We start from the raw sequence: 17,924 nt of genomic DNA, 5'->3' as shown, positions 1-17,924 counted from the left end.
GGATGTTCCCAGCAAGTTATTTCGGACCAACTTATTTTAATATCTCCATTCTCCAAAAAAAAAAAAAAAAAAAAAGAAATCCTCTGCAGAAGTAGGACGCCCTTGCACAACTTTGTCTGGAGTTGGCTATTCTAATGCAAATGTTGTTGTAAGTTCCCTTTCGTACATGTGAATGTGGCGGTCCCCTGGGTTTACCACCGGACGTGTGGTTTCTGTCATGTCAGCAGAAATCAGACAAGCACAAAAAATAAAATAAAGTAGTTTCTGTAAATTCATTCATGCAAGATATAAGAGGAAGTTGGTGGACACATTTAGAGATACGGTAATTGGTTTTAAAAATGAGGATGCTCCAATGATCAAGATTGTGAAACTATAAACAATTGAATATCTCTGTACTTTTTTGGGAGTATCTCAGTAAATATATTGAAATGATACTATGTCAATCGAACAGAAATACAGTATGCTAAAACATGTCTAAACATATTAGTCAAGGTTTAATTATCAGTCAAATGCAAAATATCTGTACAATTAATAACAAATATGTAGAAATATCACATTTTACTCATTATTTGAAAGTTCACAACATCACATTTTTCATTTCTATTTCAAATCAGCTTTTTTTTTAACAGCATTTTTTTTATTTAACATAAGCAATTTTAATTTGCCATTTCTTTGGGGTAGATTTTAGTTCCCCATTAAAGATGCTTTATGCCTCCAGCAAACATGAGACATAATATTTGCTTTAAAGACATTCATTACTTCTTTTCCACACAAACAGAGCGTCCAGCGTCCAAAAAAACTCTGTGCTTTTCCTCTTTTCATCATTTGCAGGAAACGTCTCCGTCCCGTTTCCAGCGTTTGAGCATCTCCTAAATCACTCACTCCTTCAGAGGCACTCACAGAGATTGTAGTTGTCTTGTCTGGAAGTTCTCCAACTCCGATACACGCGCTAAGGACCAGCCGGATAATTCTGTAACTTTATGTATGCATTTCATCAGCATAAATGTTCTTCTGGCACAAGATCAAAAGCGTGGGGCAAATCTGAATTTCTTAATGAAAGTAATTTCTGCTGCTTTTATTCCCATCCGCAGGGTTGTGGCGGCGGTGCCATTAGAGAGTGCTGTGTCTTTGGAGAAATGTTTCATCCCAGAGAGGAAAGCGAAGAGAGTTTGCTCCAAATCACAGTCTAGGAATCTCCCAGAACCACACACCTTTTGGTTCAGCGTTTAGGGAGTTTTGTTTTTAGTCTAATGTTCAGTCCAATAACGTAGAGTTCATATGAAGCATTCTGTAATATAGTATCAGTAATAACAATAACTAAGGTGCAGTGAAAATACTATGAATATGAATGGCTACATTATAATGTAAATAAATAGATCAAAAAGATGTACCGTAAAGTACAAATATTATGCAGTATTGTTATTGGCCTTTAAACACACTCCTTAGTTCTTGAGTAAAGGAAAAAGCTTTTACCACAAATAATATAACATTGCCATCTCCTTGGGAGCAGAGTTGGGAGTAAGGCATTAGCTGGTAACGCTTTAGAATGCTCGACATCTTTAGAGTAACGAGGAACGTAACGCGCAGCCATGTAATCTAGTACTCCCCAAGTTACTTTTTCAGATCAGTAACGCGTTCGTTTTGGTTACGTCTCATCTCGTCACCGCGCGCACCTAGTGACAGGGATTCTAGTTCTCAAGAGACATAAACTTTCAGATGCACTTTTAGAAAAACTCCTTCTCCTTTGTTATAATCCATATTTTGTATTTTGTAGCGTAAATGTGAGGTCACAGTTTGATTTAAATAAACGACAGGCCTAAAACAAGCACGTTCTGTTGTTGTACTACACGCCTCTAGATTTAATATTGCGAATTACCAAGCATTTCTCTCCACTCTTTTGAATTATTTTAGAAGCAACATAAAACATGAGGCCGGATCCCTGACAAAGGTTTCAGACTTAGTTTTTCTGTCCACACATTCTAGTGTCCAGTGCAGCTCACAGAGGCTCAGCGCTCTGGACAGAAGTGAGAGCTCAGAGGCAGCAGAGGCTCCACTGGGAAACACTGACACAGGAAGTGAACATGCGTGATCAGCAGCATGTGAACAACAGGTTAAACACTGTGACACAAATGTTCTTTTAATAAACAATGGCTCCATTTTCATCTTGGAGAGAAGGAGCCTGCAGTCAGAATGTATGCTTAAAGATGTACTATGCAACTTTAAAGTGAGGGAAAGGTATTATTTGTGCCCATATTATACAAAATCAGTGATTAGTCAATGGGATAATAACAAAAGATGCATCCAAATCTCACCAAAATACAGGTAAAAACTGTTTTATAGAAGAAAAAAACTTTAGTGATTTCACTTTATGAATCCTCCTTGAACAGTACAATGCAGAGTCATTTTAACATATTATGCAAACTGTATGAAACCCCTGTATTTCCGGACATGAGTTATTATATGTACAATACAGAGTATTGTAAAAAACATGTTTAAGATATCATCAGATGCTTTGAGTAACTGACCAGTCCGCAGCTCACCTCTGTCAATCTCACTTCCTCATCCTCTCGCTCTATCTCCTCTCAGCTCTTCCCCGGTCTCTCCTTTGCACTCTATCTTTATACAATCTCTGTTGATTTGAATACATTCTGATAGTGTTTACAGTGAGATGCGCATGAAAACCGGATTTCCTCTTTCCTCTGTTTTTCATGTCCCCGATTTTGGCCGTCCACAATGAAAGATGACAAGTTTGAAGAAATATTGCTGTTCTATATTTGCAAAACGGTTGTGTGTTTTCTATGTTTTTAGCAATCATAGTGTTAGAGTTTTAGCGCTAATGTCGAGTAATCTGTGCATAACATATAGTGACTCATAAAAACTTGGCCATAGTCCTAATTAGAACACAGTGTAAATGAGTGTTGTCTTATATTTGGTCTTTTTCCACGTTTTTCATTTGTATAATTCTTATATTTTATGATGTGCATTTATTATAATGTGTTGATATCAATGACTAAATCAAGTCATTTTCAACATTTGCTTTTGTAGCAGCTTTAGTTAATAGACTATTTAGAGACAGAATGTGACACTGTGAACTAAAATGCCTTTCCTGTCAATACTTTCTATGTCAAACCAACATCAGATGCATTCGTGGCGGTCTCTTTTGTTTCAGTGCATCTTTTCAGGAGCAGCTTCTTGTAGCAGGAGTTTAGATAAACATCTCTGACCAGGGCGACGGTTTCCAAACCCATTTACGTCGTTGTCATATTTCCCCTGCTTTTAGTTTCTTGCATATTTTTGAAGGCATGCCAATGGACCAGTAACTGCTTCTAGTTAATTGGTCTTAAAAAGCCTGCATACTTGGCCTCCAGGTCTGCATCGCGGTAAACAAACTCATTCATTACAGTTTGTGAATAGCAAAAATGAACGAACAATGATCAGATCTCTTATGGAGTCGCATCACTAAAGTTCTTTTCCTCCCATTAGCCTTGAATGCTCCAAAGTGCAGTGCATTTTAAGAGTCCTGACACAAGGTCGCACACAAGGGAAGTGGGATTCATATTCACAGAGCAATCATAAAACTATATAGCAATCGGTACAAAAGCTTCATATATTTCTTTGCTTCTTTTGACCGTTTTCAGAGTGAAGCTGAGGTCACGAACACCAACTTGTGTGAATGTAATTAGGTTTATTATCTTCTTTGGCCCCTCTTATTTAAAGTAATGGTCTCCAGACTGGTCTCGTTCCACTCAATCGCACTTTCTCCGCTGGTCTATTGTACAAAAGGGAGAAGTCATCGCTCAAGGCGTGACCTGCAAGTCACCAGGAACCCACCATTTCAATCGACCGATGTGTTCGATGCCACGGTTTGACTTTGACTGATTTGGAAAGTATGTCCATGCAGTTATTCACCCATTCACAACCATGTATTCATCTTTTTACATGAATGCATCTTTGCTTTTTACATTAGCTTTAAACTTTACACCTTGCACTTGCACCTTTTAAAATGGCAGTCGCATAAACAAGTGATTGATATAATGTTAAATAATCAAATTTTGGTCATTATTTCTACTGTCTGGGGGAACCCAAAGTTAGCCAAACTTGAAGAAGGCTACACACAATTGTCCTTTGTTGCTTTCACCTAGTTCATTTTATTTAAATGTGAAACGGCAATGATTATGAAACTACTGCGTTTTCAAGGTACTTCCGTAATATATCATACATTATCATTGAGAGCTTTAGGTGTCTATATAACGCATTATTATTAGTAGTACCAATCCCTCAGTTGGCATCTGAAAGATTAATAGGCGCATGTTTGTTGCTGTCTGGCCTCCATCAGTGAACCCAGCACCCACACCAGCACCCACACAACACAGGGGGGCCTCCAGTAAGAGCCTCCAGTCTGCATAGCCATTCACAAAGGGGCCACACTTACCTCCATCTCAAAACTCAACATTGAGTATTTCTTTTTCTTTTTTAATGATTTGGGTTGAGAGAGGGAAGGACATTCAGCAAATATTGTCTGAGACAGAATCATGCTCCAGATCCGGCTGCACATGGAGCCCACCAAGCACAACATTGTGTATTGTGTATATGTGTATTTCTAATGACAGATACAAGGGGAAGCATTACATAGACTTTTGAATAAACAGAATTCTCACTGTTGGACATCTGTGTGAGCTTAATGGGGATGTACCCCATTTAGGCCCAGTACAGATACATTATAAAAAGCAATTTTAGAGTGAAAATGACACCCAAAATATGCTTTCTGATCAAATTATGGAGCATTTTATTCTCCTTGGTGCAGGAAGTGCATCGTTAGCATGCTAGTTGTTGTTAGCTTGACGCTCCCTCTTACAGTTATGAAAAGCGCGTATACACCCATAGCAGTGAATCATCAGGATGCTAGGAGTGCATTAGGTCAGTGAGAAATACATGTGGACTGCTATAAAGACTTGAAAAGGAACTAGATTTTCACATTTTTAATAATTATGCTTTTTAATATTTTGTATTAAAAAGCAGCTATATTTGTTAACAAAGAACTCAAGAAAAGTTCTAATATCCTTGGTATATAAAGAGTATTTAGAGCATGCATTTCAGGTGACGGCCTTCAGAGTAATTGCATTTGACAGGCGCACGCCCCCTCACCTGTCACACTCGGTGATGGATATACAGGTAGGCAGAGCCCCATATGCCCCCGGTCACATGATCAGCCCAGATGTGAGCCTGCTGTTCATCTGCTGCTACACAAACTCAAAGGTGTGTAGACCTGGTACACGACTGCGTACAAGAACCGTCTGCGTCATCACATATTCATGGCCGTCTGCATTAGCTTGCACTTCTAATTGAGTTCTGTATATTCAGACATGATTAACCCGCTCTAATTCCTCAAAGGAGCAAACCAATTAGATCGCACTTGCACGAATAGGATTTCACATCTTCGCACGGCTCAGCGCTTGCCAAAACAATTAAACATGAACGTGATGTGAAGTACTGTGGGAGTGACGCCGCTAAAAACACAGAGGTCATTAGTCCTGATTACTGACCTCACAGCAGCACTGAACATTGCAGGGGCCAAATTGAAAAGCTGAAAGTTGCTTTTTTTTTTTTAGTTGAGAAAGAAATATTACTTGCCACAATTATTTGCCTAATCGTTAACAGTAATTATTCAAGTCACAAAGTACTGATCATTTTGGCAATTTAGAATACGGTTCAATTCAGTCTGAACTTGAGTCAGAACGTTTGATTTCTTAAGCTGGAGACGTTACCATGACATTTAGCTTCCCTTCTGCATTACGACCCCTCAGCTCCATGTGCGCGGTTACATGCCGGCCCCTGGTATGTATTCATAGCGTTATTAGAATACGTTGTTTGGACAAGAGAACAGGACATGACTCCAAAGACCAGCCGACCCGCCCTCGTCTCCTACTGTTTTTGTCCGAGCACATTTCGTACCCCGGAGGAGCGTCAGAAGCAGATCTGTGTGTGACCCAGTGCTGACCCACCACAGTGTCAGTCTCCGTCCCGGCCCGAGTGCACCTCCGCTGGGCACCGTGTCATCTCCTCTCGGGGCGGGGAGCTGGAGACATGGCCCACAGTGCACAGGGGTCACTTTGAGTTTGGGGAGGCGAGTCTGTGCGGCGCAGAGAGAGAGGGGGAAGAGTATTACAGACGCACCGCCACCGAGGGCTGTTTGGGAGCGGCAGAGTGTCCCCCGTGCACGTGTAAACAAGAAGACTTAACATAGACACGCACGAGTTTACAGACAGTGGCTGGATTTACAAATCGGTGTCAACGAGTTGGGTTTTCAGAATGGAAGCTGATAAATAAAAGCAAGTGATTTAGACATTGGCCATAATAGAGCAAGTCGATTACCGTATTTTCCGGACTATAAGTTGCACCTTTCTTCATACTTTTGGCCGTGCGACTTATACTCCGGAGCGACTACATATTTTTCTTCTCTGTAATGCATTTTCTGGCTGGTGTGACTTATACGCCAGAGTGATTTCTAATCCGGAAAATATAGTACTTTAGTTTAGAATTGACAAACGTCTGTATAGTCCAGATGACAATTACCATTTTTGAAATATGGCTTATTATTTTCTTATAGACGACTAGTCATGATTTGTCGAGTAACCGTTGTATCACAAGCCACAAGATGTCAGTTCAGAAATAATCAGATAAAACAATAATATATAACCAAATTGAACCATTTAGCCTCTGTCTTGTTCTGTCTGTTTGGCAAAGATGATTGTTTTGCTTTTCAACTTGTTCAGAAGTTACTCAAGACACTCCAAAAGACGCTCCAAAATGGTAGATGACTTCATTAATTAATTTTTTTCTCAAGGCACACCTGGCAATACCCCAAAGCACTCTACTGTTCCTTGGCACGCCGGTTGAAAATCAATGCCATAATAGAAGACAGATATGCAGAGGGTCGGGTCTGTTCCAGGTCATAGACTGCACCGCATCATTCAAACTTCACCGTCTTCGTGGTCATTATGTGCATCACTTTCAAATGTTTGACACGTTTGCTTACAACACCATACATTATCCCATCCACTGTATGTAATGCGTTTGTGAGTGACATTATTATGTACCAGAGTCATATCACGTCAGAGTGTTTTTATTTTGCTGAGCTCGTTTCTTGACAGATGGACAGAACGAGCTGCCAGGAAGTTTCCGTTCTAGGAAGTGATCATCTATGCGACAGGAGCGCGCACACATTCCTCTCTGCATGTGTGATTCTGCCAGGCGTCTGAGGCAGGAGCGAGACCTCGGGCTGTTACTTCACAGGACCAGCCTCATATGATCCTGATCTCTGAGCCTGTGGGAAGGAGGTTAGACTAATGCAGAGCTCTGTCCACGTCCACAGTCTGCCCGCTCCAAGTGTGGACACGTTTCAAGATCTTTGAACTTCAGCCAGGCCAAAGCCGTTTTCTTTTGCAATATGGAAGCAGTTTTACATTGTATTCACATAGAATGACTAAGTTGTTCATCAATAATTACAGATGAGTCAAGTTATCTCCTAATTAATCTTCTTTTTTGGACATTCTCCACACAGCGTTGACAAACTTTTTGTACAAACCTGTTTTGTCCCTGTTCAAATAAATTACAACTATGAATACATTAGTATTAAAGATATACTGTCCTCACATCAATTACCTTGGGAATATGTATTTCAAGTCCAAAATCAACCAATAAAACTAAATGAGAAATGATATTAAATACTTTATTATTGTGCTTTTCTTCTGTAATTTTTATTATTATTTTTTTATTTTTTTTTTGCCATTTTAGCTCTCAAAAAGTAAGACTTTGCAGAATAGCATTTATTCACCAAATTTTACCAAATCAAACACACACATAAGTAATGACAGGACATACTTTTTCCTGAAGTTAAACACTTACATTCACTGAAATTACTCGTGTTTATCTCTGGTGACCCCACATTACATTTCTCACAGCGCTGTACCCCACGTTACACTTCTCACAGCGCCGTACCCCACGTTACACTTCTCACAGCGCCGTACCCCACGTTACACTTCTCACAGCGCCGTACCCCACGTTACACTTCTCACAGCGCCGTACCCCACGTTACACTTCTCACAGCGCCGTACCCCACGTTACACTTCTCACAGCGCCGTTAGGTCGACTTTATCCTCAAACGCACCCAGAGCATGAGGTACTTTTGCGCGTTACTTCCGGATGAACTGGCCGTGGCCGCTCACGTGGGAGCGATGTCCAGATTCGGGATTCTCTCGGTGGCGTGGCTCTGTAAACACTGACACGAGGCAGCGGAGCCGAGCGGAGCCGAAATATTCATGAACCCAAAACTGGGGCCAAATCAGCTGCGAGTGAGATTATGAGCGAGTCGACGGCAGCTCCAGACTCGCGTTTAGGTGTGAGAGAATCCTCGTGCCGGTTTGGATGAGGAGAAAGGAGGAATTATGTGTGTTTGGCATTTGTCAGCTGTCACTAGTATTTTAATGTGTCATTTAAACTATTTTTCCTTAGATGAACCACTTCGGGGTTGTTTGCGAAGGTTTTAAAAAAAGATGAGAACGTTGCTTAATAAAGGGCAACTGAGGTAAAAAAAATAATTTCCAATTGAAGAAACATGCAGAGTCACATATTAAGTGCAGTAATTCTGATGTGTTTTTCAGTATCTTGTAGTCAATTTTAAGATTGCTGTGTTATTTTTGGCTGCACGCACGAAGATATACAGAAGATTTGAACAATGTTGAACTATTGGATGTTCTAGAAAATGAAATTACTTTTTATTACAGCACTTTTTTGACCAAAATAGTTTTTTTTTTTTTTTTTTAATGTCATGTTTTTCGGTTCCTTTATTTACTCATCAAACAATAGGATACAACTGTTGCTGTTAATCATCAGTTCTCGCCTCCTTCAATGTTGTGTAGCGTGTTGTTCCTGATTGACACGTCACAGATCTGTGTTGTACAGGCTCAGGTCTGAGGTCCAGGTTAATGTCCAGACTCATTAAGTCTCACAGACAGCTCCCTCTGGGCTCAGTCCACTGCACTTTCACTCAGGTCCCACTCCAACTCACTCCAGCTCAGTGTTACTGAAGTAACTGCACCAGATTGAAGTTCCATCAATACAAAAAAATAGAAACGCAAAACACAATGTTGAATGTCAGTATTATTGGGAGAAGAAACATTCACAATTGATGCACTGTAACAAAACCAAACAATAGTCTCAATTCTTAATACAAAAATAAAGTTTTTGTTTTGTTTTGGAGCACAGATTGAATTGACTTTGAATTGATTTTTTTGCATTTTAAACTATCCTGATTACCTAAATAATCTTGATTATCATTTAACCAAATCATCTTGACAACGTAGTGCACCTTGAAATTTAAATGTAGCCTTAATCGTCATGAACAAAACAAGGACTAAACTAAGACTAAACAGATAAAACTGGACTAAACAATGCCATAAAACGGTCCAGTTCAGATGTAGAGCAGGGCGACATTAAAGGGCTAAACCGGGACACGGCTGTTCCTGAACCAAGATACATTTGTAATTAATTGAACTTAACCACAACACTATTAAAACAGAATCATAACCTTGCGCTCAATCAAACTACAGCTCCACATTTGCTAAATTTGACAACCAGTGGCATAAGCTCCAAGACCAACGTCCATCCCATGTTATTACCCACAAATGAGTTGTTGCGAGTAAAAATCGGACCACAAATGAGCTGAAGACTCTCGCTCACCCGCAGTTCAGTCTGACCTAAATTCCCTTTTACCTCATCTGCCTAGACATTTGTTTAGCCTTCTGGGCAAACACTTAGAGAAATGTATGAGGGAGGAGGCAGAAGAAGAATACATATGCTTGAGTACACCACATTTAGTCAGGGGTAGAAGCCGATCGCAGGCCAGTGCAGAGGAACAGAGCCCTCTAGTGGCAACGCTGTCCGCTGGAGTCTGCCAAAATCTGTCCAAATGTGAGGCGCTGAGGGGAGAGACAGGAGCGCTCCAGTGTAAGTGAGCTAATAAATGCTAAGTGTTACCTAAAACCAAATGGAAGCGGTCATGACGGGAGCAATTTGGTGCACAGTGAATGAATCAAGGTCATGCAAATGTAGCAAAAGGAAGAAAAGAAAGCGTTTTTTTTTTATCTATTACACGAGTTCTGCAGCAAACATAGTCATTTTACCAAGATCGACTACTAGTAATTTATTATTTGTACATTTTACGTTGCATTTCTGCACATAATATACAACAAATAATTGATTTTGTGGTTTATTCGAAAGAGCAATTCATTCACAATTTATAGGCATTTGAACAGTAATTATAGTAATAAAATAGTTAGGACAAGGTTGTATACTACATTCTCTCAAGTCTGTTAATCTATATCTATAATACAAAACATTTTGTCCTTTCATTTTGGGGTTCCTCCTGATGAGCAGTCATTTGCATGTCAAATTTGATGCACGCTATCTAAATATACTTATGTTTTAGTATTTAAATATGTATTAAATATGTATGAAATGCTAATAAAACAAAACCTAACAAGAATCATAAAACATAACTCGGCAGATCACATGGTAACCAGCCTTATAAGTGATATTTTTGTGCATTGTGTGGATTTAAGTGAGTGGCATTCAACACGGATCTAAAGGTCCATGAATGTAGTTTGCCCTGATCTCGCTCGCGTAAATACTGTTTATATCTATCTCGCCAAACAAATGCCATGTCCATAACCGGGAAACCAACCAAGAAATGGAAAATATGATCTCAAAAGCCCTCTGCCGCACCCGTTCTAACAGCACGGAGCAAGTGTTGTGTGGAATTATATGCTCTAGTTAAGGTAAACAAGGGCAATGTATTCCCACTCGAAGGCCAGAGGAGAACGAGGAAGAGGCTGAATATACAGGACGCCAAAGACTTCCCTCTCTCTGGTTATAAATGAATTGCCCCCTTGCTCTGTATTAGCGCGTGTGTGATAGTGTGTGTGTGTGTGTGTGTGTGTGTGTGTGTGTGTGTGTGTGTGTGTGATATTGTGTGTGTGTGTGTGATTGTGTGTGTGTGTGTGAGAGAGACCGTGTGAGGCAAAAGCTCCCAGGCACAGTGCAGCCCACTCATTAAAACCCTTTTTCCACTTCCAGCACCGACGCAATATGGACATTGTTTACACACAACGGTCGCCCTGGGATTACGGTTTATTTCTATTACCGTCTTGAAGGGGGAAACACGGGCGCGGCGTGCACACGGCTTGTCGACGTTGCTTTTCATGAAATAATGCCTCTCTAGGACGGCTTCGAAGAAATAGGCTTTTATTCGTTCTTTTTTTAGACCCCTGCCCCGAGTCAAAGAGGCCTCTGCCGGGTCAGTTACCTTCTGCTAGGCACTTGACCGCTGCCGTTACATCACCGTCGGTCCTCGTGAAAGCAATTAATCCACTGTCATAATGTCCGCAAAAAAAATACCTTGATGTATTGTGGTTAATTGGCTACAAAAATAGTTCATTTATTTAGTTACGAGAGTCTCCATGGAAATGCCTCGAGCTACGTAAGCAGAATGATTGGAGGTTATTTTGCTCGTTGTTGTGCTGTTATAAAATGCGATTTGTTCCAGTTTGCACAGTGATGCTTTGTTGGCGCTTGCCAGTGATGACAGATGATGTAAACACAATACATTATATAAAAAATCCTATGTAATCTCAGAATAACTACACATCCACACACAGCTGATTACAAAAAAAACATTGTACTTTATATTTATTTAGTCGTCAGTGGTATTCTACACATTCTGGATCAATACATTGAAGTGTATGTGCTCAGTGTGTGGTTGATGGTGTTTTTCATGTGGTTGTTTTCACCTCCACTGTTTCTGAATCATACACACACTAGAAAACACACTAAAAGACCTGTAATAACACAGACAGTGGCATTTTTAAATAGAAATGTCACACAAATAATAAACACATGTCTGATTTTCACTAATAATACCTTTTATTTCACAATATTGGTCATCTAGAATCCTTAAGTCACCATCTTTCAACATGTTTTGAGTTGTTAATGTATTTTAAAGTATAGTAAAGAAAAATCGATGACTAGTTGACTGCTAAAATAATTGTTGGAGGGTCTAGGTTTAGATTTGTTCTTGTTAAAAAAGCTATTTAATACAAAAAATCTCATCTCCAAACCACTTTTACGATCACAAGCTGATGGTGGGAGAGCGTGGCAGTTAAAAAGCCCAAGCTGATTGTTTCAACCTTTGATCATGATTAAACATTTAAAATCGATTAAAAATGTATTTAGCGCACAAGCTCCACACAAAAAGGCCCATCCTGGTCTGGAAATGGCCTCGACTCAAACCTCTTGTTTGTGTCGTGAGAACCTGACGTAGTGTTTGAACTGTATCTATAACTGACACAGAGAAGCGTTCATTCTTCTGTTAATGTAAATGTGTTATAATAATAATAAATAATGATATACTTTGTCCTTAAACCACACACTCGCTCACACACACAGTCACACACAGTCACACACAGTCACACACAGTCACACACAGTCACACACACAGTCACACACAGACACACACAGTCTTGCACACACAATCACACACACACAGTCGCACACACAGTCGCACACACAGTCACACGCAGAGACACACGCAGTCGCACACACAGTTGCACACACACAGTCGAACACACAGTCGAACACACAGTCGCACACACAGTCGCACACACAGTCGAACACACAGTCGAACACACAGTCGAACACACAGTCGCACACACAGTCGCACACACAGAGACACACACAGTCGAACACACAGAGACACACACAGTCGCGCACACAGTCATGCACACACAGTTACATACAGTCACACACACAGTCGCACACACAGTCACACACACACACAGTCACACACACACAGTCGCATACACAGTCGCATACACAGTCATGCACACACAGTCGCACACACAGTCGCACATACACAGTCGCACACACACAGTCGCACACACACAGTCGCACACACACAGTCGCACACACACAGTCGCACACACACAGTCGCACACACATAGTCGCACACACAGTCGCACACAGTCGCACACACAGTCGCACACACAGTCGCGCTCACACAGTCGCACACACACAGTCGCACACACACAGTTGCACACAGACACACACACAGTCGCACACAGACACACACACAGTCGCACACACACAGTCGCACACAGACACACAGTCACACACAGTCGCACACAGACACACAGTCACACACAGTCGCACACAGACACACAGTCACACACAGTCGCACACAGACACACAGTCACACATACACAGTCGCGCACATACACAGTCGCGCACACACACAGTCGCACACACACAGTCGCACACAGTCGCACACACAGTCGCACACACAGTCGCACACACAGTCGCACACACACAGACACACAGTCACACACACACAGTCGCACACACAGTCGCACACACACAGACACACACACAGACACACACACAGTCGCACACACAGTCGCACACAGCCCCCGGAGCGGCTGACGCAGCTCTGTGTTACTCCACACTGCACTTATGTTTGGAAACAGAGGCCGCTCACTCACGCTGCAGCTCGCGCGGCCGCTGGAGCGTGCAGCAGTTAGTCCGGCCCAATGCACACTTACATAAAACACACAGTCACCTAAAGGGCACAGAGATCCAGGAAATGCACAAATAACCCAGTGTTTACCAGTCAAAAGAATAACTTAGTTAAGGACCTTGGAATAAGATTGCAGTCGGTAATATACAGTCTCATTCATTATGTTTGCTTACATTGTAATCAATCAGTTTACAATAAGTCCCATCATGCATTGCTGGTCGACTGCAGTAGGAACGATTCTGGTCAGGACAGTCTGACTGGAAGATTAACCTGAGGATAATTAAATAACAATGTAAATAAAAAACCTTTACATAGACAACATACTGCTGTACTGTATGTTTTGGGTTTTTGTAATTTGGCAACAAAGAGTCACGAATGAGATCTTTTTTTCCTCATGCTTGGGTAGAGGGTTATTTAAGGAAGGGCATCTGGTGTAAAAGGAGAGTCAATGGGAGCAGTTGTCAGTCTGAAACAGAAACACTTGGAGAGTACGGGGAGATCCAGGAATTACATCGGGCCAAACATCCATCACCAGCACATGATATATCCAGCCCCCGTAATTGCATTGCTGTTTAGAGAGGCAGTCGTTATTTATGAAATATTGAAATAACAAATGGCATCTGGTGGCAGATATTGCAGCGAGAGATGCCACAGATAAGTCTTGTGCCTGGTGCGGGCGTGGTGCCCAGGCGGCTGGCTGCAGAAGACCTGTAGTCATCACAAAGTGGAGATATTTACTGCTCTGTGCGCACAGGGCGCAGAGAGGGAGCGCTGAAAAATGATGTTTGTGTTTGAGCCGACTGCTAATCAGGTTTGACTCAGAGCGTGTGAGGACACTGTCCTGTCCTGTGCACGTTGTCTTTTGACCCGTGGGACTTGGGTTGGGGCGGTCAAGAAATAATCATTTTATTGCAGGGTGGGTTATAAAATACTGCACAGGTTTCTTTGCATTTAGTCACGTCTAAAACCAGTTCCACTCTAGACTTGTTTCTAAATAATAATAATAATAATAATAAATAAAAATAAAAATAGTTTGAATTTACAGATGTAGTGCAGAAAGTGAACAGTGAGTGATGGATTGAATAATAGTTAAAGTGACAGTGTTAAAGAGGTGTTCATGAAAACAACAGCCGAGAGAAAGAAACTGTTCTTGTGGCGAGAGGTTCTGGTCCGGATGGACCGTAGCCTCCTTCCTAAGGGGAGTGGCCGCCTGCCTGAGGGGAGTGGCCTCCTGCCTGAGGGGAGTGGCTCCATGTCCAGGGTGAGATGGGTCGGCTGTGATCCGACCTGCTCGACCCAGAGTCCTGGAGACGTACAGGTCCTGCAGAGATGGAAGTGTTTCTTCAGACTCCAAATGAAGCTGCGTTGCACTTCAGTAACACATCAGTAGTGACAGAGACTCCTGGAGGAGGCTACATTCTGAAACACTTCAACTTCACTTATCTTGATCACAATAATGTGTTGGTTCAGTGATTCGTGTGCTAAATGTTTCCAGTTGGTAGAACTGGTAGTGTGTTACCATCTCCTAAAACCTGCTTTTTGAAATTTCCCCATGTGGGACAATAAAGGAATATCTTATCTTATCTTATCTTATATTACCTTACATATACCTTACATATTGTCTGCTGTGTCTTTCAGAACACCCTGGAGACCTGTAACATGTGCAGTAAGCCCATCATGGAGCGGATCCTGAGGGCCACGGGGAAGGCCTACCACCCTCACTGCTTCACCTGTGTGGTGTGCCACCGCAGCCTGGACGGAGTGCCCTTCACTGTGGACGCCTCCAACCACATCCACTGCATCGAGGACTTCCACAAGTAACATACGCTCATCATACACTCCCTCTTACACTTTATATTTCAGTTGTTCTTTAGCAAAAGGGTGAGGGCCATTTGGAGGAATTATTGTCTTATAATTTACTTGTCGAGCAGTGTTTTGAAATGTTTGTCTCTATCTATTTATCTATCTATCTAATCTATTTTAGTCCAATATAAATATTATTATATTCTTAAGCAAATCCCTTCAACTGTACTGTTCTTAATATGTGTAGAAGAAAAACACTTTTCAAAACAGATATATTACAACCTTATCTTCAGTTTGTTGATTTTGCCTTTTTTTTTTTTTTTTTTTTTTGACATTAGTCATAATTGTCACAGAGCTCGGATCATGATTCGATTTATATTGTCATAAATTGGTGTAACAAATGAATATATAAATTGAAAAACCTATAATCCCATAATATTTGTTTTTTCTTGGCGCTAAACCTTTTAGTTTCACTCAAGTAAAAGCCTTGAGTTATGGTTCTCCGTGTACAGAATTTGTCCTTTTAGTTTGACGCCGCTGCATCTGTGACTGTACAAACTATTTGAAATCATTCTTAACCACCAGCCTCCAGTTCATCTGTCCTCCTGAAACATACAAAACTCATCTCATCTCCGAAGTTCAAAAACATGGCACAGTCCACCCGCATTTGTGTTGCGTTTGATCAGATTTCATTTGGCTGCACATTTCGCTCTTCAGATGTCGCCAACGACTGAACGCGAAGGTCTGGTCCAGTCTGACCAATATTAGTAAATATTTGCAAAGCTGAATCTAATGTTCTGCCACTTTGAAAAGAACATGCAAAAAACACTAAATATGTGGTCTTATCGCTGTTTTATACTGCTTTTGTGGAGACAATAAAGTTTGCTTGGACCAGGGGTTTCCAGCCTTTTGCCTCCGGGAGCGACTTTCACCAGATCAAAACCACCACGAGCCACTCGTGCTCTGAAATATTGTATTGAACTAACTGTAATTTATCTTTTCTGAACATTTAGCTCAATATATATTACAGATTAATATATTGTTATTACAGTGCATTTTTTATAGTGATTTTCCAGCTTCAAGGCACTTAAAGGACAAGGTTCAACATTCAAGTGATGTGTTTATAGGCAAAGGGACAGGGGGGTTTGGGGTCTGGGGGGGTCTGGCTTTGGGGTCTGGGGGGGGGGGTCTGGGGTCGGGTCTGGGGTTCGGGTCGACCCTCAGAAGACTTTTTATGAAATCAGGGTATTTCCTGCATTCTGGTGAACTTTATATAAACTATTTTAGCAGGTCACTGCCCATTCACTTGCTGCATGATATGATTTTATTTTTAGTCAAATGAAAGCTAATGGGAACGCTCACTGGCGCGTGTCACTAGTTTAGCCTTTAGCGGCTAGCTACAGCTGATAGCTCACAGTCCACCCAACATGTGCAGTCATGTTGTTCTCCCACGCGAGCCCATGCACCATGTGACCGCTCTGACCAATGAGAGTGACAGCTGCTAGAGCAAACTAAAGAAAACTGAAGGATTTTCAACAAGGGAAAAGTCCTGATCTGAAAAAAAGCAAAAATCCCCACAAAATCCGATCTTTGTGAAAGTTGTTGTACGTTGAACATCAGCAGTTTGTTTTTACATTCTGCTCATGGAAATGCTTTCTTGACTGTGGAGGAATCTTTTTCTGCAGTTCCAATGGACTGGCCTCTAGTCCAACTCACGACAGGTTAAGATAGTATCACCCTGTCCAGATTATTTTAATTAAATGTCATTATTTTTCTACTTTATAAGACAAAGAACAAACACAGTGAAACAAAACAAGACCACAGAGAGAATAGACATCAGCCAAAATCAGTATTCATCCAACAAGAAGAGAGAGAGACACAGAGAGTGAAAAGCAAGAATGAAATTGAACAAACATCTCTCTTTGAAAAGGAAAATGCCTCAATGATGGTGGGAGTTTGAAAGAAACACCAGCTCTGTTGTAAAAGGGAAACAGTGAATTTTGTCGTCATTTCACAACCAAACTTCTATATCTTTGGGAACCCACAAGAAACGACTCTGCTCAATACATTTTAGTCCGATGTGGAAACCCAAACTGAATTCCTGTCATTGCGTTACACAATCTCCACTTTCCCAGAATTGTGCAGCGTTTCATTGACCACAACAGACGTGAGGAGCCTCTGTCTGTCCAGAGTGGAGTGTCTGGCCCAGTGGCTCCGGGTCAGAGCTGCAGTGGTCTGTAGTTTAATTCCCTGTGACACGTGTGACCTCTGGAGCGCGGCAAGTCTTTTGTGGAAGAACAGTTTAAGAGTAAACACGGTTTCTCTCGGTTTAAAACAACAGAATTTCCACTTCCTGATTCTTGTTCTCAACTCTCTCATGAAATATGGTACAAGTGGTTTCTGTATGACTGGAACTCTCAACACACTTCTCATTATATCATTGAAACTATATAAGTAAGAGCCTTTCAGTATTGACTTAGTCAGCTATTTGCAC

General features: G+C 41.3%; 2 protein-coding genes across 2 annotated transcripts in view; one reads left to right on the top strand and one right to left on the bottom strand.

Annotated features, from left to right (window-relative positions):
- The window catches only part of lpp (LIM domain containing preferred translocation partner in lipoma), a 366,579-nt gene that overhangs the window by 131,065 nt on the left and 217,590 nt on the right, over positions 1–17,924 (top strand). Inside the window, exon 10 of the mRNA XM_072439524.1 lies at positions 15,266–15,444. Coding sequence (XP_072295625.1) covers positions 15,266–15,444 — 179 coding nt within the window. The remainder of the gene's footprint in view (positions 1–15,265; positions 15,445–17,924) is intronic.
- dpt (dermatopontin) overlaps positions 1–17,924 on the bottom strand; it is a 268,440-nt gene that overhangs the window by 55,198 nt on the left and 195,318 nt on the right. The gene's annotated exons all lie outside the window — the stretch shown is intronic.

Source organism: Eucyclogobius newberryi, unplaced genomic scaffold (genome assembly GCF_026437365.1).
Source record: "Eucyclogobius newberryi isolate DKJ021-1_F unplaced genomic scaffold, fEucNew1.0.hap1 SCAF_9, whole genome shotgun sequence".
Taxonomy (NCBI): domain Eukaryota; kingdom Metazoa; phylum Chordata; class Actinopteri; order Gobiiformes; family Gobiidae; genus Eucyclogobius; species Eucyclogobius newberryi.
Note: the sequence above shows the minus strand (reverse complement) of the source record. Positions and strands in the feature narration are given on the sequence as shown.